Source organism: Sus scrofa, chromosome 18 (assembly GCF_000003025.6).
Source record: "Sus scrofa isolate TJ Tabasco breed Duroc chromosome 18, Sscrofa11.1, whole genome shotgun sequence".
Taxonomy (NCBI): Eukaryota; Metazoa; Chordata; class Mammalia; order Artiodactyla; family Suidae; genus Sus; species Sus scrofa.
In genome coordinates this window covers 43,974,776-44,001,267 of record NC_010460.4, presented here as the reverse complement: position 1 = coordinate 44,001,267, position 26,492 = coordinate 43,974,776, and the positions used below count along the sequence as shown (strand labels likewise).

The 26,492-nt window shown below is 44.5% G+C and overlaps 1 protein-coding gene across 7 annotated transcripts in view; it reads left to right on the top strand.

The window, feature by feature from the left end:
• The window catches only part of CREB5 (cAMP responsive element binding protein 5), a 423,962-nt gene that overhangs the window by 263,247 nt on the left and 134,223 nt on the right, over positions 1 to 26,492 (top strand). Inside the window, exon 1 of one of the 7 annotated variants that reach the window (XM_021078569.1) lies at positions 25,086 to 25,355. The exons of the other annotated variants lie outside the window; for them this stretch is intronic. Coding sequence (XP_020934228.1) covers positions 25,309 to 25,355 — 47 coding nt within the window. The 5' untranslated portion in view covers positions 25,086 to 25,308. Of the gene's footprint in view, positions 1 to 25,085; positions 25,356 to 26,492 lie in introns of those variants that run through there. 7 annotated transcript variants of the gene reach the window in all.

Genomic DNA, 26,492 nt, shown 5'->3' with positions numbered 1-26,492 from the left:
TTAGTTGTAGGGGTGAGGGTGAGGTATGAAGAAGAAAATATGGCCCTTTCTTCAAGATCTTATTGCCTCCTGCTTCCTTTCTCCCTGGTTTCCAAACCCCAGTTCAGGAGTTGCCTCTTGAATAAAGCCTTCTTTCATTGCTTCCTTCCTCTTCAACCCCAGTGCCAGTGGCCCTTCTCCTGACACAACATAACTCTGCTCCTATAGCATTTATTATGTCATATTTATTTACGTGGTACAGGTATCACTTTTGCTGGATGCTCAATATTTCTTAAATTAATATCCTGAATGGGAATAAAGATTTTCCCCTAAATAGTCTCTCTTCTTTTCCCCAGCCTTCTCCCCCAGCTTCCATGGAACCTGGTCTCCATGTCATCGGAAGCTGTTTCCCCCTCGATCTGTTTGAAAGAACATTTTTCTTAGCTCATTATCTGTTTTCTCTTGGCTGTGTGCATACTGTCAGCATCAATTATTCACTAGGTTTAGAGAGACTAAACTTCATATATAAAACTCCCTGTCTTTATTGAAACAGAGTCACAGAATTCATGAGCGCTCTGGGATTTTCTGAATTTTGTTTTTCTCCTAAGTAAGCCACGGTTGACTGATTTTGTAAATTCATTCTGATTCTTTCTAGCTTTCAAGCACTCACTCACCTGGGCTTGTCGGGGGGCTTCTGCTTACTCAGGTCATACCCTCTCCTGCACTTACACAAAGTTGGAAATTTAATACATTATTTTTAAGGGGAGGATAATGAGGATTTAAGGTGAAAGTTGTAGAAAAATTGTAAACCCTATAAACGACCACTGCCTTTCCTGTCGTAACAGGCAGACACGCCAGCTGTAAAGGAAACTGACCCGGACAGAAACATCACATAATAGGGAAACACAATTCTTTGTTTGGATCCGTTTCCTATGAGTGCATTTCACATTAGATCTGTGCATGCCAGCCCCAGGGACAAGGTGGTTGCCCCTTAGTGAACAGCAGGAAAACGGGCTGCTCCTCTGGCTGTGCAGACCCGTCATCCCCTAGAGGAGAGAGTACCATTGCAATGAGCGAATGAAAAGAAGCAAACAGAAGAAAAGACAGGTTGTTCCTCTGATGGTCTAGGGAGTTGAAAGGCTGCCTGACGGCCGCGAATAGCCACTAGCCCTGATTAAAAAGGTGAGAAGAAAACCTTAACGTGGTTTGGACGAGATGTTCTAAAGGGCCTGGGCTTTGGGGAGGCAGAGAGCCCCTGAGTACCTGCAAAGCTCTTATGGTGGGTGACCTCACCAGGTGGCTTTACCGCAGCTCTGCACTTGACACCGGCACCGAGAGGCGTTCCAAACACGATGTGGCTAAGTGTGCTCTCGTGCCGGCCTCGGCAGGAAATGGCGGTGGTTAAACTTGGCCGCTGAAACCTGTACAGCGCAGGCTTGTTGATTTTTGCTCCCCACAGCAAGTCTTTAGGGGCCAAACCATAAAGCTGACTTGTCATCTCTCTCTGATGTTTGATTTAAGCACTTACCTGCAAATGATGACCCTTTCACTCTCACACACACACACACACACACACACACACACACACACACACACACACACGCCCCAGCCCTGATGAGCGGACTCATGAACACCACGCTGTGAGCTGTGTAAGGAAGCGTCTCTGGGGCCTTCCGCCCTGGATAAGTCCTGTCCCTGCTTCTCTCAAGGAGGATAATGAAGGGATGAGAAAGCCTTTGGTTTATGAGTTAACAGTTGTCTGCCCATTGGGTTTCACTCTCAGGTTTCCTAGTTAATACTCATTTGCTGCTGAGGAAGGTCGATGTTGAGAGCATCCGTTTGGTTGAAAGATCACAGTTTCTTCTATTAGTAAAATCCTCTGCTGACACATTTCCATTTGGTGGATAGGCCAGCACGTGGAGGGATGTCTCCCCACCCCTCTGTGTGCGAAGCCTTGAGGGGTCTCTAAAGCAAGATGGGACCATCAATCCCTGGTTTAAGAGTCCATATTTCTATTTTCCAGTTGGAACCATCTCTGGCTTCTAGACGGAGGTTTCTGAGACCGAACACCTGTTCTCATCCTGTGATTGGAGTCTCTCCTCAAATATTTCTGGTTATTTATTTTTCTTCTAGGGATTCCGTGAATCTGCTCTCTGGGTGTGTGTGTGCTCATTTCTTCTATCCTTGTCTTTCCTTTGCTCACAAGAAATGAGGCCTTTTACACCTTGTCTTGTATTCTTTCTTGGTGCTTTAGTCCTACTGCTGTTTCATTGAAGGAGGGCTGGATAAGGACGATTCCTTCCCCAGTGCAGGCTAAAATCTTTGGGGGGAAGGGTGTTTAGAGAGCCTCTCAAACAGCCTGCAGAAGAATTACCTGGAAGGCAATTGCACAGACTCCTGGGCCCCATCCTCAAGGATTCTGATTCGCAGGTCTGGAGTGGGGCCCAAGGATTTGCATTTCTAACAGGTTCCCAGGTGGCGCTGATGCGGCTGGTCCCAGACCTCAGTTAAGAGCTGCACTGGCCTCGAAACCCATCATACAGGACTTGTCAGCTTCCTTAGTTTCTAATATCTCTCTTTCTGAGAGCTTTCAACCTTGTCATGAAAAACAAGCCAGACCAGTCATCTCCTTGATGGAGGCGGAATTAGCATTCTCGTCTCCCAGCTATGTATCATATCAAGGAGCACTGAGCTAATTCAGCCCTTCAAGTACAATTTGATAATTCAGACTCCAAATCTTTTCCCTTTTCAATTCCTTCCAGGACTTTAAAAAATAGTTTCCGCCTATGGAAAGAGAAAAATCTTACAAGTCACATTTTTTCCTTCCTCTCTCTCTCTTTCCCTCCCTCCAGCTCCCCCTCCCTCCCTTTCTCCCTTCCTTCCTACCTTCCTTCCTTTCTCTGAAAGCAAGGGGTTAAATAAATGAATTTTCCTGTTTCATTCTTCTGATTCCTCTTGTGCCTGCCCCTTTTCCATCATCCTCCTTCCTGTGTTCCTAGGCAAAGAGTAGCAATTGAGTTGGAAAACATGATGCCTGTGTATTTAACATTTTCTCAAATGTGATAATTGGTGATTTTCCTGAGGCTTGCCACAGAGGCTATTTCAGTACGCAGTTTGTTTTTATATCCCAAAGATTCACCAAGAGGCATAAAAGATTAGAAACAGAACTCTTTTAGTCTACATTCATGCTTTTTCATAGTAAAACGGGCAGTGTTTTTCAGGAGAGTGAGCAGGGAGGTGGGGGTGATTAATACTGGAAGAGCAAAGGAAAGGAAAAGTGAGTTTTAGAGATAGTATATTCTCCCCAGAAGTCACACAACATGTACAAATAACAAGAGTTCTGGAAGAAAGACAGACCTGGCTAAATATTGTGTCAGGGAAGTCTGTGATCTCAAGCTATTAAATATGGCCCAGCTCTTTCCGACTGTCATAATTCAGAACTACAGTGACACTGTGCTAGCAATAAGTGGTAATCTTGCTTTTGCCCAAAAGACTACGAAGAAGACAAAAGCTAGGAAAGATCAGAGAGCATACTGAGTTGAGATAAGAAGGTTATCTCATTTTTCTATGAAAGCTTCATGAAATGCTCAGCTTGACCTCTGCTGTGGGATAATGAATTTCAGCGAAGGGGGGGTGGGGGAGGAGTGAAAGGCATGGGTGGGGTGGTTTGAGCGGAAGAGAATGGGGGGCCCATGGCCAACATATCCTGCCTTGCTATAGCCCAGCTGAAAGGACTGGGCAGAGTCACATGAAACCTGATTGGAAATCTCTGCTTAATATATTAAAGAAACAACTTGCAGAAACCTCTCTCTCCCTCCCTTCCTTCCTCCCCCAAACAGTAATGAGTCCGAATTGCTAATAAAACATAAAAACTCAAAGATGTTGTGCATGGGCCATTTTTTTTTTTTTCTGAGCTGGTTATTTTTTATGTTAGTTTTCCCACAGCTGTGAGCATGCTATAACTATCAACTTACCAAATGCTCCAGTTTAAATGAAATTTGAAAGAATGTATTTAGGGACTTTTCAAAGAAGGTGGGAGAAAGAAACAGACAAGCAAGTGCTATCAAAAATTTTTTTTTTCTTTTGGTGAGAAAGAGGAATTCGGGAAGGATGAGGGGGAAGAATGGCTTGGACCAATAAGTGTCAGCAAATGGTTGTTGAAGGAACAGGTAGATATATTCCTGTCCTTGCAAAGCCACCATTCACAGATTGTGCTCAGCCTGAATGGCAAGCAGGGCAGGGGTACCCAGTAGAATCTCATGCACGTTACTATGGACACGACCTAGCTTCTGAGGTTAGACTTAAGTGGAATTAAGAGACGAGTCTTCAGTCTAAACAAAGAATGTTTCTTGCACCTTTAGACATATACGTGATCCCACATAAAGAGCATCCCACCCGTGATGGATCAAATGGTCCAGACTATCTACAGAAACGGACTTTGTGCTCTCTTTTTTCATTTCCACCTCTCAAAAAAATGGTAAACAGTCTCATTTGGAAATGTGCGAACGTTGTAACAAGGGGCAGTTGCCAAAAGTTTAGGTAATAAACAAGAACCGCATGTGGCGAAGCTGAAGCGTGCATGTTATACCCGGAGTGAGCCGTTGAGCTCCATTACTCTGTGGCTTGGTAGCATCATTCAAGCTGCAAAACACCTTAGGGATATTTCGTGTTCTGTGCCCACCCTTATAAATGTATATGACTCAATATCCCCAATGAGTAATATGGCTGGCGGCCATACCGCCTTCAGCTAAGCTCTTATAAGAAACAGGGCTGGGCTAGGTCGGTGTTCTTATGGGAGACCTCCTAAGAAACCCTGGAGGTGTCAGCGATGATTCAGTGGGTAGTTCCCTGCCTTGAGTCAGTCCCAAATCACTTTCTTTTCCTGCTGTTAACGGGTTTTTACATATGCAGGTGCAGCTTGTTTGAGAATCAGTCCAAGGCCTCTTTTTCTTTTTTTCTTTTAAAGATTTTTAAAAATTTAAAATAAAAGTCAGAGCACAGGGTGGCCCAAAGAAAGGGAGGTGGAAAGATATGGGAGCAGCAAAAGCTGGAAATAAGTGATCCTCTGAAGCCAAACCCATGTCAAGAAACTCGCAAGGATGCCCCTAATTATTTGATGATTTCTGGGACCTGGTTGTTACAAATTATGCTTGGAGCCAGTGGGTCATCAGCAACAAGATTTGAGGATCTGCTCTTCGAGGGAGAGAGTGAGACAAGGATTGATCCTCTTAGGATCTGGTAGAAAGTTCTGATTTTCCCCTGAAAGATCCAGTCTAAACAAACACAGATGATTTGCACAGCCCCATCTAAAAGTTCTTAGATGTATGCTGTCACTGGGTGGACCAGATCAGTCCCAGAGTGACCACTGCAATACCAGCCAGAGCCGTCAAGGATACTATGGCTTAGTGTATGTTCCTGTTAGCACTTACCTTGCCTTTCTAGTTGCTTGAAACTACTATCAAGCTTTGTTGATGTCAGTTAAAATGCTACCGTGACCTTCTCTAAAAACTGCTCTTTTGAGGGTGTTTAAATTCTTTTTTATCTTTTTAAAATTATTCTTGTTAAAGTATCATTGATTTACAATGTTTCATCAAGTTCTGTTGTACAACAGAGTGACCCAATCACACACATTTCCCTGTGCTGTACAGTAGGATCCCATTGCCCATCCATTCCGAATACAGCAGTTTGCATCCCCAAACCCCCATCCATCCCACTCTCTCCCCTCCCCCCGCCCTGGAACTCCAAGTCTGCTCTTCTTGGCCATAATCTGTTTCTGTTTTTTATTTGTTATTTTTAGATAGGATCATCTGTTTCATGTTTTAGATTCCACAAATAAGTGTTATTGTACGGTTATTTGCCTTTTTCTTTCTGGCTTCACATAGTATGAGAGTTTCTAGTTCCATCTATTTTGCTGCAAATGGTATTAGTTTGTCTTTTTTATGACTGAGTAATATTCCATTGTGTATATGTACCATATCATCTTAATCTATTCATTTGTCAATGGACATTTAGGTTGTTTCCATGTCTTGGCTATTGTGAATAGTGCTGCTGAGAACATAGGGGTACACGTACCTTTTTCAGTGAAAGTTTTGTCCAGATATATGCCCGGCAGAGGAATTGCTGGATCATGTGATAGCTCTATATTTGGTTTCCTGAGGTACCTCCATACTGTTTTCCATAGTGGTTGTATAAATTCTTAAACATATAGAATGTTTTGGGGTTTGAGGAGTCAAAAGCACTTGCTAATATGTAAAAGGAACTGTGGATATATTTCCTTTCTTCAATGAAATACGCTTAGACTACTTCTATCCATATTAAACCAAGGATATGAATAAATCTGCCTAAATATTTTCTTTGGGATAGGAATCATTTTCTAAGTAAATCCTATTGGATGATGTTAAAAAAAAAAAAAGAGAAAGAAAAGAAAAAAGATTAAACAGTTAGAAAAAAAACCTTCTCAGTGTTACATCAGAGAAGAATTTGTTCTGTTTATTTGTAAGCTTGCAAAATATTTCTAAGTTTGCAAATAAAATAAACATTTTTCTATACAGTTGTTTTTGAAGTCACATCCAGCCCATCTCCTCAAGATGACAAAGCCCAGGAAACAAAAACAAATATCTGTTCAATGGAGTTGAAATTAGTCCACATTTGTACTTTTATTTGAGGGATGTGTTAGACTTTTTAAAAACTGCAACTGGTAAATACTCAGTTCTTATTAATAGTTTTTTTTTTTTCTAAACTTTTGCTTTGCCTTTTAAAAGAAGTTACAGTGAATAAGATAATTAAAGGTTTAAAAACTGCATGTCTGCCTTTTGGTCACATTAAGTTAATCATATGTCTTCTTGCATAATTTTCCCAGCCTGGAACATTGCATAGTCATATACAAAAATCAAAACTTTTTCATAAAATGTTCTACAGTCAGGTTATATCCTGTTTGAATCTCTATTAAGCTCTACTTATTTCAGAATTCATTGTGAGGATATATAAAGAAAATTCCTGACGTTTTCCTTCCTATGTCTAAAGCATGATCTCACTTTATACTGTTCGGTTTTTATTAAGTTTCTTTACTAACTTAATGCTAAAAGATATGTAAGAAAACTAATAAAAAGCAAATCACATCTTTTCATTTGCAGGAAAAAAAAATCAGTGTTCTGCATTCCAATATGAGAGATCACGTCATACATTCCTTTTCATTGTCTGAGTTTTGAAAACATCTCTGGATATGTCAAACTTTCTTTTTTAGTAATCATGTTTATCATATATTGGTAACTATACAAAATTCTATTGTAATTATGCAAATATGAATGTAGAATTATAGAAGTATAATACAATTGCTGTAGTCAGGAATATTTGTATGTTTTCCCCTAAAGTGGCTACAGAAGAAAAAAAATTATTTCTTATAACCTTTGACATCCTAAGAAAAGGAGGACAAAACACAAAAATTAAAACAAGAGAAAGTTTACAAAGATTTAGGATTTCCTGTAAACAAGAGTTTGGGTGAAAACAGGCTTTATTCCAATTAAAGTCATGGAAAGGAGGAAATAACCTGATCTTTTTATATTATTTTTATGGTATGATTTCAGTCTATATCAGAGCCTCATTCTGTTGTTGTGCCTCAAGCACTCCAGTGGGTGAGAGTGAGAAGTTTCTTTTCAAATTCACTGCAGTACTTACATCCTGGGACTCCCGTTATCTCCATCTTACAGGGATCAGGGCCTCCTGTCTTTCTGACCTCAGCTGCCTTGGTCATACCCTCCATCTTGCCCTGCTCTGATGTCCCATTTGGTGGTACCCTCAGGATGCTGCACAAGCAGTGCACCAGTACTGCCCACCAGTGATCCTTAGGCCAGTACATCTGAGGAGTACCCATCATGGCTCAGTGGCTTAAGATCCCAACTAGCATCCATGAGAATGCAGGCTGGATCGCTGGCCTCACTCAGGGGGTTAAGGATCTACCATGGCCACAAACTGCAGTGTAGGTCACAGATGCAGTTCGGATCTGGTGAGGCTGTGGCTGTGGTGTATGTAGACTGGCAGCTGCTGTTCTGATTTGATTCCTAGCCTGGGAACTTCCATATGCTACAGGTGTGGCAAGAAGAAGAAGAAGAGGAAGGAGAAGGAGGAGAAGAAGAAAATATATATCATTTATTTTAAAAAATGACAAAAAGCATCTCTGACTTGAGGCACCAGGAACGTTTTATTGAAGTAGAAAGCACTTGTTTTGAGCCTTAAAGAAAGGATAAAACCACGAGGCCCTGGAAGATGTTTCTAGCAGAGGAAACATCATGAGCAAAGTTGGAGGTGTAAGAAAGATTGGGATATGTTATATTGAGAGAAAGCAAACATGTCCACTTTGGCTCTAACCAAACCTTATAAACTACATGTTGGTGAACTGTGGCAGATGATTCTAAAAATATAGGATGCAACCAAATAACTGCAGAACAGTTTGCTCCTGTTAGCAATTGAGAGCTTATTTTTTGAGCAAGGGAATAAAATTACATAAGCCCCATTATGGTGGTATCCTGGTGAAGAAGAGAAATTAGTGAAAAAGATGATGAAGTCTGTAACTGAGTCATCAGTATCACACCAGTGTGAGTTTCTTAGTTTTGATCAATGTGCCAGGGTTCAATAAAATGTGAACATTAGGGAAAGCTCCATGAGGGATATCTGGGAAGGCTCTGGATTATCTTTGCAACTCTTCTGAAGATTATTTCAAAATAAAAAGAAACAAGAGCAAAACACCACTAGGGACTTAATCTCCAACACAGGACCCTCGCATCAGGGGCGTCAGGGGAGGGTTTGGTTGTGGCTACAAGCCAAGCTCCTAGAACAGAAGTAAAGCATTTGTTGTTTTGCCCTAAGCTCTGGAAGTCTGTTTCCTGTGTCAAGAATCTTTGTTTCTGTAATTTCACCTGCTCCTGGGGCCTGCTTCTTCCTGTGCCTGCATAAGGATGTACCTCTCCGCTGGAAGCCAAGGGCAGCTCTGGGGACCCATGCACCAGCCCCACTGTGGAGTCCCAGCTCCTGGGGGGCTTCTTTTCTTGTTTTCTTTGACCAGTTGTCCCTCTTGATGTCATTCTGAGTATTCTCTGCTGCATACGAAAAGATGCATGTTGATGCATTAACTGTAAAATGTTTTTAAGACCAGTTGGCACCTCATTTGAAAAGTGCCTATTTGAGTTCACTGCCTTTTCATAGATGCTGTCAGTGGACCTCTACCTGAGCTGGGGATCCTAGGGGCTATTAGGTTTCTGTCCTTGGAAATACTTTCTGTAGTCATTAATGTGGATTAAGAGAGGCTGACAGTTCACCCAGCATAATATAAACAGATTTCATCCACAAAAACCTGTATCCAGAGGGGAGCATGAGGAAATATGTAGCTGATATGAAGTAACTGTTCAAAGTTTGTTTTTAATTCCGCCTATCTCCCATGTGCCATCTAAAAAGCCCGAGAGGACAGATCTATACAAGTCCAAACAACAGAAGTTCGCTAATATAGAAATAGACAGGCATGTGCATATTTACACCGTGTGCCTGTGTGATTTCCACCAGTCTGTAGCAGCCTGCTTTGCTGATGAAGTTATAATTACATTTCCTACCACAGCCTCTTATCCAAAAGCGTGTACTAGATTGCTTGAGTTATTTAATGACATTTATTTCGAAATGAATTCAGACACTTCCTATGTAGAAATATGTTTCCTGCTTTCCATGGTCTTTTTCCAAAAAATGGAGGCTCTCTTACAATTAATTAGCTTTAGCATAAGCATGGTTTGGGTATGCTGGGCCAGTCTTAGATGTTGCTAGCTTCAACTAGAAGACAGCAATCTTTTTTTTTTTTTTAATGTAATGCTTTTTATTTTTTTCCATTCTAGCTGGTTTACAGTGTTCTGTAAATTTTCTACTGTACAGCATGATGACCCAGTCACACATACATGTATACATTCTTTTTTCTCACATTATCATGCTCCATCCTAAGTGACTAGACATAGTTCCCTAGTGCTCCACAGCAGGATCACACTGCTAATGAAAACAGCAATCTGAATTTTGCAGATTGTCAGGAGAAAAGCAGGAGACTGTTGGTCTTTTTCCCTGGCTCCAGTGCTTCTCAGATTCGGATAGTACTTGGGTTATTCAGTTGCCAGTCTGCATGGGAAGGTTCAAAACCCTGATAGCAAAGCCAAGGAAGAAGAATTGAGCCTTTCAGTTCTCTGTTTTAATAGCAGCCTCAAAGGAAAAGCAACAAGGTGTGGTGGATTAGAGTGGGAACGCATTAGTCAACTGCTGGATTTGGGACTTGACTCTGTCCACGTGCCAGCTGTGTGACCTTGGGCATGTTACTTATCCTCTCTGAACTTTCGTTTCTTCATGTATGAAAGAAGGATGAGAATTGCAGCAAGATTTGCTTTTACAGTTTAGTGAGAAATTGCAAATTAACTTCTAGCACATTGGTTAGCATTTAGTAAGGATTTACTGATTAGGTTTTTTTGTTTGCTTGTTTGTTTGTTTTTTAATAGTCACACTCTCAGCATATGGAAGTTCCTGAGCCAGGGATTAATCTGAGCTGTGGCTACCTGTGCTGCAACTGCAGCAACACTAGATCCTTTAACCCACTGCATGGGGCTAGGAGTCAAACCTGCACCTCCACAGTGACCCGGGTCACAGCAGTGGGATTCTTAACCCATTGTGCTACAGCAGAAACTCCCTGATTAGCTTTTCTGTTTATAATAATTTTTATTACACTTCCCTGTTCTTCCTACCTCCCTCCAAAGTTCAGCCATGTACTGCATGCCACTGAACTGTAGATTTTAAAAAGGTTAAAATGGTAATTTTGTTTAGTTTTGTTTTGTTTTTTTTTTTTAGAGCCGCACCTGTGCCATATGAAAGTTCCCAGGCTAGGGTCAAATAGGAGCTATAGCTGCCAGCCTACACCACAGCCATGGCAACGCCAGATCCTCAACCCACTGAGCGAGGGCAGGGATTGAACCCCCATCCTCATGGATACTAGTTGGGGTTGTTTCCACCACACCACAACAAGAACTTCTAAAATGGCAAATTTTACATGATATCCAATCATAGTGAATGGGGAAAAAAGTTCCAGCCACTACAGCCAACCAAATACAAAAATCAGTTTTCAGAATAAAACAATACACATCCAGGAGACTAGACAAGGAGAAAAATTATGTATAAATGGGGAAAAAACACTGGACTAAGATGCCAGAACACCTGGGATCTAGTTAATAACTCTGTGTGCTCTTGGCCTAGTCAGTACACCTTTGTGACCTCAGCTTTCTCCTTGGGAAAAGTTCTAGGAGGATTAAATGAGGTAACAGATTGCTTTATAACAGATAAATTGGCATGATTGTGGCCAGAGTCCCTATTGCCTTGTATCCACTTCTAAGAACAGAGCCAGGATGTTGTACAGAACTGCAGGAAAAGTGTCCTGTTCATAATGCATTTATTTGGTTACAAAAACATCAGGGCATTTAATAATGTGCAATGAAATAGGCCCTGATAAATTCTGATTGACAGAGACTGGCCGTCTTGACTCAGTTAAGGGGAAATGCCCTGGACCCCAGCTGTGGATTCAATGGGCCATTTCCAATGCCCCTCGGCTGACATCTTGTTCAGAGCACAGCCTCCACTCCCAAGAGCCCAAAGCCAAGAACGAATTAAGGAAAATCACCCAACGAGACTCTGTCTCCACAGCCCAGAGATGCCAGCAGCTTCTCCTCCCCTCCGCATCCCCCACCTCCATCCAGGGTGTAAAAGAAAGAAAGAGCTCCGAAATATGTGCAGGGGGCCTGAGGGTGATTTTGAGCTAATGACCCTTTTCCATACTTTAGTTTCTTCACCTGCAAAATGAGGAAAGTTGGACTTCAAAATCTTCATGGTCCAACACCCTATGAGGTTTTTTTTTTTTTTAATTAAACAAATATGAGGTTGTTTTTAACAAATATGTATTTTAGTGAATATATCAAATACTTTGATGTTGTAACAAATATTTGTAACAAATACTTTGTGCCAATATGTATACAAAGTATTGTAACAAATACTTTGAAAATTGTAGCATATTTTTCTGCTTTTCCCCTACATTTAAACATTGTAGCACTTGGCCTCACAATTACCTAGGCTTCCTGTACCCCAATACCCACCCACCCTCTATCTCCCCCCCTGTTGCCCTTTCTAAATCACATCTGCAGTGGAGGGACAGATTTATTTAGACCCAAGGCCACAACAGTTTAGGAAAATTTGGATTTACCTGGAACAGCTTAAGGGTTTTCATAAAAACATCTACCATTTAGCTTTCAAAATTTTAAATGTATTATTTGATTTTAAGTGTGGGGTGGTAAATTTGTCAAGTCTCCATTTTTTGAAAATCCGGGGCCTCCCGGGTCTAGTATAATGGACAGCATCACACATTCCAAAAGGACCTCCCCGTTTTAAAACTTGTCCCAGGATACTTGTTTCCTTTAGAAAATGTCTGCTGGAAAGCAGCTTTTAGAACCTATTGAGCAGCCCACATTCCCAAACCCCCCTGGGATCATCTCCAAGTTGGAAATGTCTTCGAGGTATTAAAATCACATACATTAGTAAAGTTTATTGTTTAAAAACATTTTTGTAGGATTTTCTTTTTCTTTCTTTCTTTCTTTCTTTCTTTCTTTTTCTTCCTTTCTTTCTCTCTCTCTCTCTCTTTCTTTCTTTCTTTCTTTCTTTCTTTCTTTCTTTCTTTCTTTCTTCTTTTCTTTCTTTCTTTCTTCCTTTTCTTAGGATTTTCTTTTTAATCTAGCTCCTGAGCCTTTGAGACAAAAGAAGGTCTCCATCTAATGCTCATGGATAATTTCAATTTTCTCATTTCTGCTAAATCTCAACACTGGTATTGGATAAAGCAGAAGCCCTTGTTGACAGGAAGTTTATCTCTTGCTAATAAAAACTACACATATTTATCTGGGTGTGAGAGCCATGTTTTAACTCCCTCGGGAACAGCGAATTATAAAAGGGGAAGGTACCCGGGCAGAGGGTATTGAAAAGCTTTGGCCCCCAGATAGGATTTTTTTTTTTTTTTAAGCTCCTTATCTTTTGCTGCTTGCAAATAAAATCTTCAAGTCCTCCTCACTACAATGAGTTCTTTCTGGATGGGTAAGAGCCTGGGGAGAAGGGGCCCGGTGCTTGCAGGAAGGTGACAGGCATGATTCTCTGATTCAGCTGACTCTCTGTTGCCTTTTAATCTTTTCCTAAGCAGCGCACGGCCACAAGAGGGACTGGACAGGTGGTGATTCTTAGCCAATTCGTACTTCCTGGTCATCTGAAGTGACTATTGTACTTATTATACTGATATCAAGACTCTCCTCTGCCTCTTTCCAGATTTTTCTCCCACCTCACTAGCTGATCCTGCCCTGCCCACCTCTTACTGCAAGGGTGGCCTGTGTGACTCAGTTCAGAGGCTCACCCAGTCTGTGGCTTTGAAGACGGTCCATCAGAATTGATTCCTGATGGATGTCTTCAGCCTTAACCGCCCTGCTGAGCTCAGAGCTTCCTATCCTTCTGCCTTTCTGATTTTTCCATCTGTAGGTCACTGGACAGCTCAGATTTCACTTGTCCAAAGCAAAGCCCTCCCCCCTCCCCAAGTCATCTACAACACCAGTCTTCTTCTTCAAGGCCGATAGCAACCCTTGATTGGGTCAACATTTCGGAGTCCTCCCTGATGCTTCCTCTGCCTTCCTCCTGTGCCGACTCAGGTAGTGCAGCTGGTGCCACCTCCATCCCTCCTGGCTCTGCCCTCTCCTCACCCATTTTCTGCTACCAGCCTCATGCCAGTCTTCATAGCCACTCATCCAGACTATTGCACAATCTCTCGACTGTTCCCCAGACTTGAAGTATTACTCTTGGGCGGTGCATTTTCCATACAACGGTTAATGCAATTTCTTGCAAATACAAATCAGTTTAGGGCACTCCCTTCTTTAGATTTACCAATAGCTTCTCTCTGCCTCAAAAGAAAATAGAAACCTTGTCCTGTGGTCTTCAAGACCCCTACCTGCCTCTTTCCCCTCTCCCTCTCCCTCCCTCAAGGCCTTCTTTCTTTCCCTGCAGGAAACACACACAGTCCTTCCCTGTCCTGGGAGATCAATCCAGTTTGTTCTCTTGAATACTTTCTCGTCCATACCTATACCTACCCCTCCGTAGCTCATTATTTGCTTCTCAGGTAAAATGTCATCTTTTTGGAGCAAACTTCCCTGAACACCTCATCTAAAAGACTTCCATGGAGTTCCTGTTGTGGCTCAGCGGTAATGAACCCTATTAGCATCCATGAGGACATGGGTTCAATCCCTGGCCTCACTCAGTGGGTTGGGGATCCGGCATTTCTGTGAGCTGTGATGTAGGTCCCAGACCCAGCTCTGATCCCACGTGATCCCAGCCAGCAGTTGCAGCTCCGACTGGACCCTTAGCCTGGAAACTTCTATATGCCTTAAGTGTGGCCCTGAAAAAAATAAATAAATAAAAGATTTCACTACAGCCAATATCCCACCTCATCACCAGGCTTTGTTTACTTCATAGCTGTTATCACTATCTGTAATTATTTGTGTGTTGTTTACTTGTTTATCCTCTCTTTCCACCCACTAGAATGCTGTTTCCCTGAAGTCTGAGACCATGTTGGTTTTGCTTTCTGCAGTTTCTCTGAAATCTATAACCTAAGATTCCTCAGCATCCTTCTACCAAATCACCTGCCTCCCATTTTCTGTCCTAGTGCTCCAGTACCATCATGAGACCTTGTGGCTTTGTGTTTCCTTGAGTTCTTGGTATATATTATGCAGTACAGTTGCCTTTATCAGCTAAAATCTTTTGTGAGATGACTTGAAACCAGCGAAGAACAAAAGGGCATCAGGAAATGTCCACAGAGATATCGAAAGGGGAGATGAGAGAGAAACAAAAGGATCTCAATTTTGCTGAGGTTTGGCCAGGCCAAGAGATATCAGGTAACACCAAATAGCCTTTGTTACAATAACAGCAACTTTGACAAATTAATATGAAGCTGCCCAGACTGAGTTATGGGGCCTTCCAGACTCAAAACCATCTAACCTTGCAAAATTGTGCTACCCTGTGCAACCTTGCACCAAGGATACTGTTTCAGTTTGGAATAAGGTTCGCATGCGCTCACACACTCAACAGGCAGCTCAGATTTGAGACACGGAGGACTCTGGGTTTGACTATGAGAAATCAGCCAGAAGGACATTTTTTCCTACCAAATGGAAAGGGCAGTTTGCTGGCCATTATAGACTATTTGGTTCTGAAAGGAGTTTAGAGATGGTGGCTACTACCCCCAAACTATTTCATTCAAAGATTAGAGTCATTAATAACAAACAGTATCTCTTTGTTCCCCAAATCTTGGAGGCCTTCCTCTTCTTGTCAGCAGGAGGCTTCTCTAAGTCAATGGATGTAAAAAGCTGCATCAGTTGTCCGAATGGAAGGGGCATGATGGCCCCTGGCTAGAAGGGTGGTAAGTCACCAAAGAAATGCTTAAGACACCGCTTTGCTTTTGGCGTCACCGTCATTGTTTTTGATGTTCCCTGCCCTTTATCTCTTAGAACATTGCTACCTCCTGTGACAGCATTATTTCCCAGACATTCGGCACCTACCAAGGTTTTTCCTCCTGTCTGTCCCCTGGGCAGGTGGGTGGTGTCTGTTTAGTGGTGCTGTGACCATATTAATATGGCAGAGAGTTGGTCTAGCAGAAATTACAAGGAGCATCATTGTAATTCAGACATTTAATTCCCACTTCGAGCAGATGCAGCCCTTGATGACTCACGGGTCCTGATCCTCATTCCCCTTCATCGGTCTCTCTTGCTTTTGGGTTTGCGGATGGACTGGCACTTTACAAGGTTAAAAATGAAAGACTTCTGAAAAAAGTTGTACAGCATCCTTTGGAAAAAGTGCTGGGTGAAGAACACCAGAGAAGGAGACTCTGTGCAGAATTCCGTGGGCTTCTGTGGTGTACCGAACCAGGACCGCACGTTCAGTGAACGTTCTGGAAGATAGCCAAGTCGGGCCAAAGGTGCGGTGGGCTGGTACCATGAGACTTACTCTTCAGTTACCACTAATATTCCCTTCCCCTCCCTGAAGTGCCCTCCCTGTGGTTGTCGTTAGAAGACTGGAAATATTGCAAAGTAAATATCTGGAAGCATTGATAGTAAACACAGGAGAGCCGTGCCTTGCTAAACCAGCCGCAGGTCAGGAAACCCTAATCTTATCGGGGGGTCCTGGAGACCATAATTCCATCGACCATTTAGACGGCGTTGTGTTACTGGGAACACAGATGTTTTCTTTCCATCCCTTTTTAGGCGTCCTGTTTTGGAGAAGCCCTTTTCTGAAGGCTTGATCATTTTAGGGCCGATTATTCTGCTTTTTCCCTTTAAAAAAGGGCAAAAGAAAATCGCAGCTCCTTTAGACCCTGAACGGCAGGGAAAATACACATGTAAACAAACAGTTTTTCTCTTCCCTAGTTCATCTGTTTGTAATATTTCCATGACCAAGGATGACCACTTCGAATGCAGCCTTTCTTCAAGTGTGGTCTGCGGAGCACTAGCATCAAAATCTCTGGAGCGTTTTGCTTTAAAATATATTCCCTTCGTCCCCATCTTGGCTGTTAAACTTTTTGAGGTAGCGCTTGAGAAGCTGTGTTTTAACCTGTTCTCAAGAGCACCACACCTGAGAGCCACTGAGCTAGAAAAAGACCCTGGTCTGCTGGTTGGTGATGGTGCCTGGCTGGAGGGTAGCCTTTAAAGGATTGGGATTCACCTGTCCCTGCCTGCTTTTCTTTCCCTGTAGAAGGGCATAGCTTGACGTTTAATACAAAGAAAGCGTGTTTGTTTTTTTTGTTTGTTTGTTTGTTTGTTTTTTGCCTTGAGGATTTTTAACCTGAGGTCCAAGGTTAAAAGCCGGGTTCCCAGTTTTCATGAAATTCTCAGGGAGGATCATGGCTCATGCATGAAAGGTGTGTTCCAAGCAACTTAAAAGTGTGCTTTCCAGTTTGGGTAGGAGCCCTGGGCACCCCGACTGGCCCAGATGGTGCTTGAATCTCTCTTTCCTTCCTATTTCTATTCATGGCAGAGGAATTCTAAAGCTTATGAAGAATGAGAAATTTAAAATCTTTTATAGCCAAACCTAAAGACCCCTTGGGCATCCTAATAGCGACTTTCCCTCTCAGAAGAATGGAGAGGACAAGACTAAGGTATTTATGAATCATACAGGCACATTGAGAAGGACAGGAACGCATACCCATGCCTGTGAAAGCATCCCTGTGATGGTTTTGTTAATTGCGGTCGGAATCGCAGCATGCAGGGCAGGGTTAACTGCACCTTTCTGCCTGGCATTTCTGGTGTGAATACAGGCACCACTGTCAGGCACAGGCCTGAGACCAGGGACAGCAGAATGTGGAAGTGGGTTTGGAAACCCAAATATTATGTCAGCGGTTTTCTCTTTCATTGATTCTCTCTTATCAAAACCAACTTTTTAACTCAGGGGCTCTGTTAATAAAAACATAGATAATTTCATTTGGAAGGCCCAAGAGCTTAATGTTTGGGGTTTAAAGAAATATATTCTTCTCATCCCCTCCAGGCAAGAGTGTTAGAGGGTTCATTCTCTTGCAGAACGCTCAGTGCTGGTGAACCTCTCTGCTCAGAGTAAAGGGAGGTCAGTTATTAAAGACACGCAGAGCCCTGGAGCTGGAATCTCTGTGAAAGGAAAACCAGCCACAAATAGAATTCCCATGTTTAAGCCTTCCTTCTTATTTCTAATACCCTCCAAACCTCTTCAAACTCATTCTGACTTTTGCAGGGTCTTCTTTTTTTTCATTTTAAAATGTTTAACAATGAAAACAGCTCTGAACGAATGTATGGTTTGGGGGCTTTTATCCAAACAAGTAAGCCATCTTTTCCAGAAGGGTTTTTTTGGTGCAACTGCAAAGTATTTGGCGGGGCGGGGGCGGGGGGATATTCAGAAAGAGACACGCCAGTGTTTGAATTGAAAATATGCAAAGGGTAACATTCCAGATCGGGGTTCTCAGTAAACAACGATGCTCAGGTTCTAGCAGGAACGCATTTCCCTCCCCTTGAAATGGGGAAACCCAGCAAGAAAAGGAGCCTCGGAAACCAGCGGCGTGAGGGCTCTAGGAGGGCTGTAAGTATGGACTTGGCAGTGTTGGGTCAGGGTGCGGCCCCTGATGAGATTTCAGGTGCGATAATGAGGAAGAGAAGACCAGGTGAGGGGTATGAGGCAGGCAGCCTCGTCCTGTGACCTGAGAGAGGGACTTCCGTTTCTCACTTTCTGATGTTAAACCATAAAGAGTTTCCGGTTTTCTCTGCCTACTCCTCCCCTCCCTTGGGAAGTCTCTCTGATCAGAATCCTGAATCTCCTAAGACCCACATTTCCTCTCCTGATGGCTGGGAACACGCAGGTTAACCCAGGTCTCCGGGAACAGCAGTGCGAGTGCACTGGTATGAAATAGTGAGGTGTCACGGTCACACTCCCGACTTTGGCATCAGACAGCTTTAATTCAAGTGTCATCTCCACTGTGGCTTTCAGGCGGTTACTAAATCCCATGGGTCAGTTTCTTCATCCATAAAACGGGGGTAATGAAAGTGCCTACTTCATAGCGTTCCTGAAAAATTAAAAGAATTAACATCTGTGGGACACCTAACAATGCACAGCACAGAATATGTGCTCAGTAAATGATGGCAAAGGCCGACACAAACACATGCATATATATTCATCTCTTGTATGTGTATGTAAACATACGTGTGTATATATACTTTGCACATCTGTATGCTTCCACATATATCATAGATATATATATGTATGTGTCAATGAAACATACCATAGCTACAAAACAATGGAAAAAACATCAGTTTCCGCAAATCTAACAGAGAAAATAGAGACGTATGTTTCACATAAGCAGCAAACATAGTGGGAAAAATAGGATGGCCAGCTCAAAGACCCGGAATTGAGAAGACGGAAAGATAGGTGGAAGTGGCGCCTCTGAGGGAAAGTCCAGTCTGTTGCAGGGGTCACCGTGTTCTCCCCAGCTGGCCAGGTAGACCCAGAACTTGATATTTCGATCCTAGTCCTGCTGGTGCTCGTGAAGTACAGAGAGCTGTTAAGGCTTCACCACCCAGGGCCTGGACCTGGGCAGGAGGCTGAGGACAAGTGGGGTGTCCACTCTTAGGCTTGTATAATCGCCACCCTGCCCTCGAATGCCCCGTGGAGTGACTGCCTCCCTAAATCTTGCAGCCTGGGAGTTCCCGTCATGGTGCAGTGGAACCAAATCCAACTAGGAACCATGAGGTTGCAGGTTCGATCCCTGGCCTTGCTCAGTGGGTTAAGGATCCGGCGTTGCCCTGAGCTGTGGTATAGGTCACAGATGAGCATTGCTGTGGCTGTGGTATACACGGGCAGCTATGGCTCCAATTCGACCCTTAGCCTGGGAACCTCCATATGCCACAGGTGCAGCCCTAAAAAAAAAAAAAAAAAAAAAAAAACAGGGAGTTCCCATCGTGGCGCAGTGGTTAACGAATCCGACTAGGAACCATGAGGTTGCGGGTTCGGTCCCTGCCCTTGCTCAGTGGGTTAATGATCCGGCGTTGCCGTGAGCTGTGGTGTAGGTTGCAGACATGGCTCGGATCCCACGTTGCTGTGGCTCTGGTGTAGGCCAGTAGCTACAGCTCTGATTAGACCCCTAGCGTGGGAATCTCCATATGCCGCGGGAGCGGCCCAAAGAAATAGCAAAAAGACAAAAAAAAAAAAAAAAAAAAAAAAAAAACTTGAAGCCTGGGCATCCCATTGGCTTCAGCCTAAATGAACCAGTCACTGCACTTTTCTAAAGGGATGATGGGAATTTGGTGATGACCTCTCCTAACCAAGGTGACCCCCAGAGCCCACCGTAGAGGCCTCTCTCCCTCCATCACATGCCAGCATCTCCGGAGCAGAGCAGGATTGTTCCCCAGCTGGTCCTGTTCGTGCCACGTCCTGGGTCCCCTCAAGACCAGAACATGAATTCCGTGCAGTCTGGCCACACCATTAAGATAGGACCACGTGTGTCCTTCTACCCACCCATGTTTGGACCTCTCCCATTTTCATTCTTCCCGTAGCCCTAACCCTGAGTTGTAGGAACTGGTGATTAGAACAGATACCCCCTAAGCACTTCACTGTATATGTAAGTCAGACCGTCATGCTCTGCATAGGTCTTAAACTTAGAGAGTGATGTAGGTCAATGACTTCTCAATGAAACTGGAAAAAAAAAAAAAAGAACTGACCCCACCATTCTTTGGAGATGGGTAAGTCCCGTGGTGGCAGTCTCCCTTTCCTTAGAGTGCCCCAGCAACCAGGCAAAAGGCACCCCAACCAGTAGGAGAAAACCAGTTCCTCTCACCTCGAGTTTCAGTTCCTCTAGATGCTTCATGTAGGAAACTGGCAGAAATCGTTTAATGTCAGCTGCTCTCATGACAAAGACCCTGGGGTGCTCATCCTGGCATGGCTGCCATGTGGCTTTTGGAATGGGGAGCGAGAAGAATTCTAAGGCCCTTGGAGGAGAAATGGCAAGGCCAACCGGTACATTTCCTAGGATTGCTTTATATTGTTTTTCTAGGTTTTCTAGACGCTCCAGATCTTAAGGCAGCCACAGAAGAACTGTGGCGAGAGTGCAAAAGGGGAAAAGGACTGCTAGGAGGGAGAAGATGCAGGGAAGACTGAGCAGCTTATGCAGCTACCCCTTCAGGTTCAGACACATTGCTTGAGGGCCTACTGTGTGGGAGTCAGGTGCTTACTAAGTGCTAGGGATGCCAAGGTGAATCGGCTGCCCTGAGGAAGCTAAGGACTCCTAGAAAGACAGGCATGGCAGTGGGCACTTTCCATAACTGGCTTATTGCTGGGGTAGAATCTGGTCCAGGATGCCATGGGGGCTCAGAGGAATGGACACGCCTACCCCAGCCTGGTGGTCCTGCCAGGTGTTCACGGAAAAGATAGTGCCAGAGCTGAGGTTTTTTCATTCGCTCATTCATTTTTCATTGAATGTCAGCTGCCTTTCTGCTGTGGGGATGCGTTCGAGTGATGCAATGACATACGCATTTTAAAGCGGGAGAAGCTAGGTGGAAAAAAAACGTTTAGATAGGCAGAATTGAGGATACTATTTTAAGGCTGATCAAAGGGCTCTTCCAATACCTACCCCTGAGGCTTCCTGATGCCTCCATCATTAGAAATGCATTCCTTTGCCTGTCACAGTAAACATTGCCACTTCAGAACATCAAAAATAGGTTTTGACACAGGAAGGCCAGCGAGTTGCCTGAGGGTTCTAGGAGCCTGAGCTGGGGTATAGGGATTACAGCAGGTACAAGACAGAAGAAAAGCAAGGTCTGACCACTCTCTTGCTTTCTCCCTGTTAGAACCGGGAGCTGGTTAGAGCAGCCCCAACCATCCAAACTAGTGAATCCCACTCGCACACAGTTTAGGATCATGCTGCACGGAGTGACCCAGACAGCCCCTCAGCCTCTGTCCACTGCGGAAGCACAGGACACCCAAGTTGAAGGGAGGGCTGAATGACACCACGTGGGTGTGCAGTGGTCTGTGACCGGAAGGTTCGCTGGAAGCAATTTGCAAAGGAGGCCTTAGAAAACCACCTGGATGGTTATTGTAAATTAAAAAAGGAAGAGATGCCACTTTTTTTCTGAATAATTTTTAATACTAGGTTTATGCCTGGGTACATGTGATAGTCATTAGAGCTTATTTAACTCTGAAATTATCTGACCCCTCCAACTCCCCTGGGACTGTAGGAATCGTGGGTTAAATTTTAAAAACAATGTCTGAAAGAAGATGATATGCTTTTCCTTGAGGAGACTAAAGTCCAACTGAAAAGGAAAAAAAAAAAAATCAGCTCTGTCTAGGAAGGATGATTAGCATCTCTTGTATTTGCTGTGTGTTTCCATAACGTGTCTGCGCTCAGAAATTCACCCGGGCACGCAGAGGGGCCTCGACGTGGCTTGGGTGCCCTTCGGTCCCGCAATCCACGTTGTGCTTTTCTAGTGGGGTGTTTTGGAGATAGCCCAAACGCATTCTGAACTCTGAGCTCAAATCTCAGGGGTTTTTCACTTCTTCAGAGCCGAACATTTCATCAGGAGCTGAGAGGACGTGAGTTACACCGAACAGCTGCGCGGTGCGGTACCCACCACCCTCTCCCCAAGGATGACACGTTCGGAAAGGAGGGTGTTGTACGCATTCCTGAGCAAGCCAGCTAATCTGGAGGCCTCGCCTGTTGGCCAGGGGCTACTTCTAAAAAGGCTCCCGCTGGAATTACAGCATCTTACAACTCGGATCTGCAAAGCCCCCTTCTTCAGAAGAGCAGCAAGGACACGGAGGGGCCGCACGGGGTGGGGGAGGCGACCAGAGGGTCCAAAGGATGAAAAAGGGAGCTCTTGAGTCAGAGGGGGAATTTCCTTTTGGGAACAGGATATTCTCTATCATTAACGGCTCACAGGAAGGGAAAGAGAAAAGCAGGGTTTCTTTTTGGGGCCCGGGCAGGGGGGAGAAACCCAACAGCCAGTGAAAATGCCTGGAATGGCGGGGAAGGGGCCACTGTTATGTTCGGAAGCCAAGTGCACATGTAAATACTCAGACCCCTTTGAACTCTGACGTGGGTTCTGACTCCGGCCAGCCCAACAAAAAAGGTTTACTGGAGTGTCCGTGTGGCCCACGTGTTGTTGGCTCAGTGGCATCTTCATCAGCTGCAGAGTTCTCGGAGTTTGGCTAGAAGCCCTGAACCCACTGGCCCCATCAGTCCCTGACCAGAGGCACCCTCACCACCCTGGAATCTCTTGGCCTCTTCCTCCTCCCGGCAGGAGCAGGGGTGCTGGGGTGTCTCATGACAGGTCTGTACCTGGCCTTGCCCCAAACTGCAGTCTTCTTTGTTACTTTCCAAGGAAGGCAAAGGAGACAGATCTTTACATAATCTTTACCTACAGCATAGGGTCCCTTTTGCCTACATCGCTGGGGGAAAAAAAAAAAAGAAAAGAAAAAAGAAGAAGCAGGAGCCCACTGAGTAGCAGCCTCACCCAGCCCCTGGGATACATTCTAAGAAAAAGTCCTATATAAAGTATTTCCCCCTGTGGTTACAGGAAGATGCCAATTTAGAAAACTGCATCGCATATCCATTTTGATATGCCTAAAATAATAACATTTCCATATGAAATCTAAGGAGATTTTTAGGGCATAGAGAAGGAAAAGTGAAAGCCCTTAGCTTTGTATTAGCCCACATGGTCAGAGGCTCTTCTAAAAAGGCGAAAGTCATTTTTATAAAATCTTGTCATCCTTTCTTGAAGTGGAAAGGCTGGTAGGCTCCGAGGCAAGATTTTGTTTTATTTATTCGCTGCATCAGAAGAAAAATCAATAGCTGCTTGGCGAGTCAGACGTAAGTGAGTTATACAGGCCACTGACATGGTGGACCAAACTTTATAACAACCACATTTGCCGCTGTCAGGCCACGGGCTTTGGTGGCGCCAGCTGTAATTACGGCTGATCACCTCTAATTCAGAGCTGCCTGCCTTGATAAAGGTGTCACTGGAGCAACTGTGGCATCAGCGTCAATTGGGGATGTCGTGCCCCAGGGCAGACTGGGAGAGAGAGCTCTTCCCCACCCCAGCCCCCCGGGTCAGGAAGACCGTTGGGCGAACCTGGCTTTTTAACTCTTTCGCCCTGAGTTTGATGATGTTCCCTAAAGCTCTCATTGAAATTGCAAGGCACCCGGATGAGCAACAGCCCTGGCCGCTGGCAGCAGGTATCTTTCTTAAGCTAAGAGATTTCTCTGAAAGCAGGTTTAGAAGCTGGGATCTTCTCTGCCTGGCACCCTGCAAACAGATCAGGGCTTGTATCACCTACTGAAGTCACTGATCACAAAAGCCAGGAGTGGCAATTGACGCTGGCAAAAGCCACACATAGTTAAAAAAATTGCAATGCCATGCCTGTCTTCTGCTTTTGTGGTATTTAAAAAAAATTCTAGCGAACTTCCCATTTTTATTTTTATTTTTTATTTTTTTTCTTTCTGAAGGAGGCATTAAGGGTGAGGGGGGAGAGAAAACGGAGAGGAGAGAAAGTTTAAAAAGCCTTGCTAACCCAGCCACCCAGGGTCTGGACTGTCCTGGTGAAAAGTCCCCCAGCAGGAGAGGAGTGACGTGAGGGCTAGAATTCCACAATTAAAAGGACTTCACAGTCATTGGTGAAGGATAATGTTTGACTCCCTTCCCCCCACTCCCCACCCCAGGCTGTTTTTCCTCCCTCTGTAATTAAAAAAGAGACACACTCTTAGGGTTTGTTCTCCCAGTGTTTGAAAAACTCACAGTCAGCATCCCCTCTCCCCGATGCTCCCCCAGCCGTTGGGGGAACCCATAGCTTGTCTTCATTTTGACAACTCACCTGAGAGTGGAGGCTAATCTCAGGAAGCCAAGCTCTGTGTTGAGTCACGAGGGGTTTTTTTTGTTTTTGTTTTTTTTTGGTTTTTTCCCCCCTTCTGCATGTAGAAGAGCAGCCCACCTGGGCCAAGGGAGCAGTGACTGATCTCCCCCTCTGGAGGGCTGGATTTGGCCCAGAAGCGGGTTTGCCCTTGCTGACAGGGAGGTCAGAGGCGACGCATCTCTGGAGGGCTGGTGGTTGGCACTCAGCAACAGAAAATCCCATCCAGCTCCAGGAAAAAAAGAGCCGTGGGCCATGGAAACGTGTCACCTGGTTCTGAAGAAAAGCCTGGGCTGGTGACCTGTCTCGGTTATTCCTGCTCCGTCCTTCCTCCCAACCCGCTCTTTGACCCCTTCGCCTCCGCCTCTTGCGTGTGTCTCCCCTGTGATTACCCCTCCTCCAAACTCAAGGACTTTTTTTTCTTTTTAATCGGAACCAGTGGACCCCTGCCTGCACAACTCCCGGGTCCCTGTCTGCGTCCCAGGCAGCTGTTGGGCCAGCCCCAGGCGGTACTGTTTCCCCGCTCTGTTTACTGGTTTCTAAGGGCAATTGCACCACTCAGGCTCCCTGAGTCTGGAACTCGGCCTGGGGCTGTTTTGGTTACATTGAAGTTTTTGCTTCAGTTCTGCCAGATTTAAATGGTGACTTCACCAGCACGGAGCTAAAAAGGAGAAGGGGGAGGAGGGCGAGCCCAGGAGAAAGAGAGTGAGCGAGCCGAGCCGGGCGCTAGAGAAGGGCCAGCTCATGACATCATCGCTTGGCCTGGAATCAAGTGGGAAGGATGTGACTCACTCAGGCTAGTTAAGCTTTGGCTCAAATTCTACACACACTCATTCCACAGCTCTCATGTTCTGCACCTCAGGAGGGAATTCAGCCTCAGTGATGTCCATGAGGTTTGTTTTTAATTTTATTTTCTTTCTCCCGATTTTATAGATTTGGGGGGGGAGGTGGTCCCTACTGCCTTCTTTCCTGGAGTCTTCATCCTCCTCCTCCTCCTCCTGTCCCCCCCACCCTTCCTGCCCGTCTTTGTTTCTCCACTCCTTCCTTCTCCTCTTCCCCCAGCCCCTCCGCTCCTCTTCTGGTCCCGAAGAGGCATTTCTTTTCACTTGGATCAGAGTTTTTGTTCTAGTAATGGCAACCTGCATGAGTTGAACGGAGGCTGGGTTGGGCACACACGCAAAAAAAAAAAAAAAAAAAATCGGAGCGAGCCGGAGGGACAGGCGCAAAAGGGCCACACAGAAAAAGCGAAGCGAGAAGGAGCAAACTCTTGGGCGAAGTTTCTTCGCTGCAGTGTCGCTCCTAATCGGAGGAGACAGGGAGAGAGTTAAAATGCAGGAACCAATCGCTTGAATGGTGATGTAATGCAAGAACCGCAGGGTAGTTAAGTAATGTGAGAGCCAGGGGGTCAGGGTTGCAAAGCATTTACCTGCTCTCAAGGGGTTTTCAGTTTATTATCAATTGCAGGGACTGTAACTGGCTTCAGACTACAATCTCTAATTATTCACAGACGCCCCTTTTTTATCTTTTATTATTAAAAGTAAAACTATATTATGGTGTTTGAAAAAAAAGTGATATTATCACAGCTGTGTATTATTTTCCACCAGGATTCTCTCCCTCTTTCTTTCTGAAATGGCTCACAAGGGTTGTCTTTTCATAAAAGGTCGGACGAAGTGAAGTGACGGTGGGAGTGGGGGGTGGCTTTTGAGGGTAACTGGTGAATTGCAAATGCCTGGAAAACTCTTTGGTGTGCGGTGCTGAGTCGAAAGAGTTGTGCCACTGTGTTTCTTCTCAAGACCGTACTGTCGCTTTTTCACATAATAGATGATGCTCCCCAAAGCAGCTACAGCCCTTCTTCGCCTATTTGTTCAGCTCACGTTAGCTGCGGTTAATTTTAACTTTCTGTTTTTTCACATGCCAATGAACTTAATCCAGTGCTAACTTTAAAACGTGTATGTTCTTGAATTATTTTCCAAGATGATACTCTGCGGTCAAGGGAGAGATGATGAAAACTTCCGGACTGATTGGTCTAG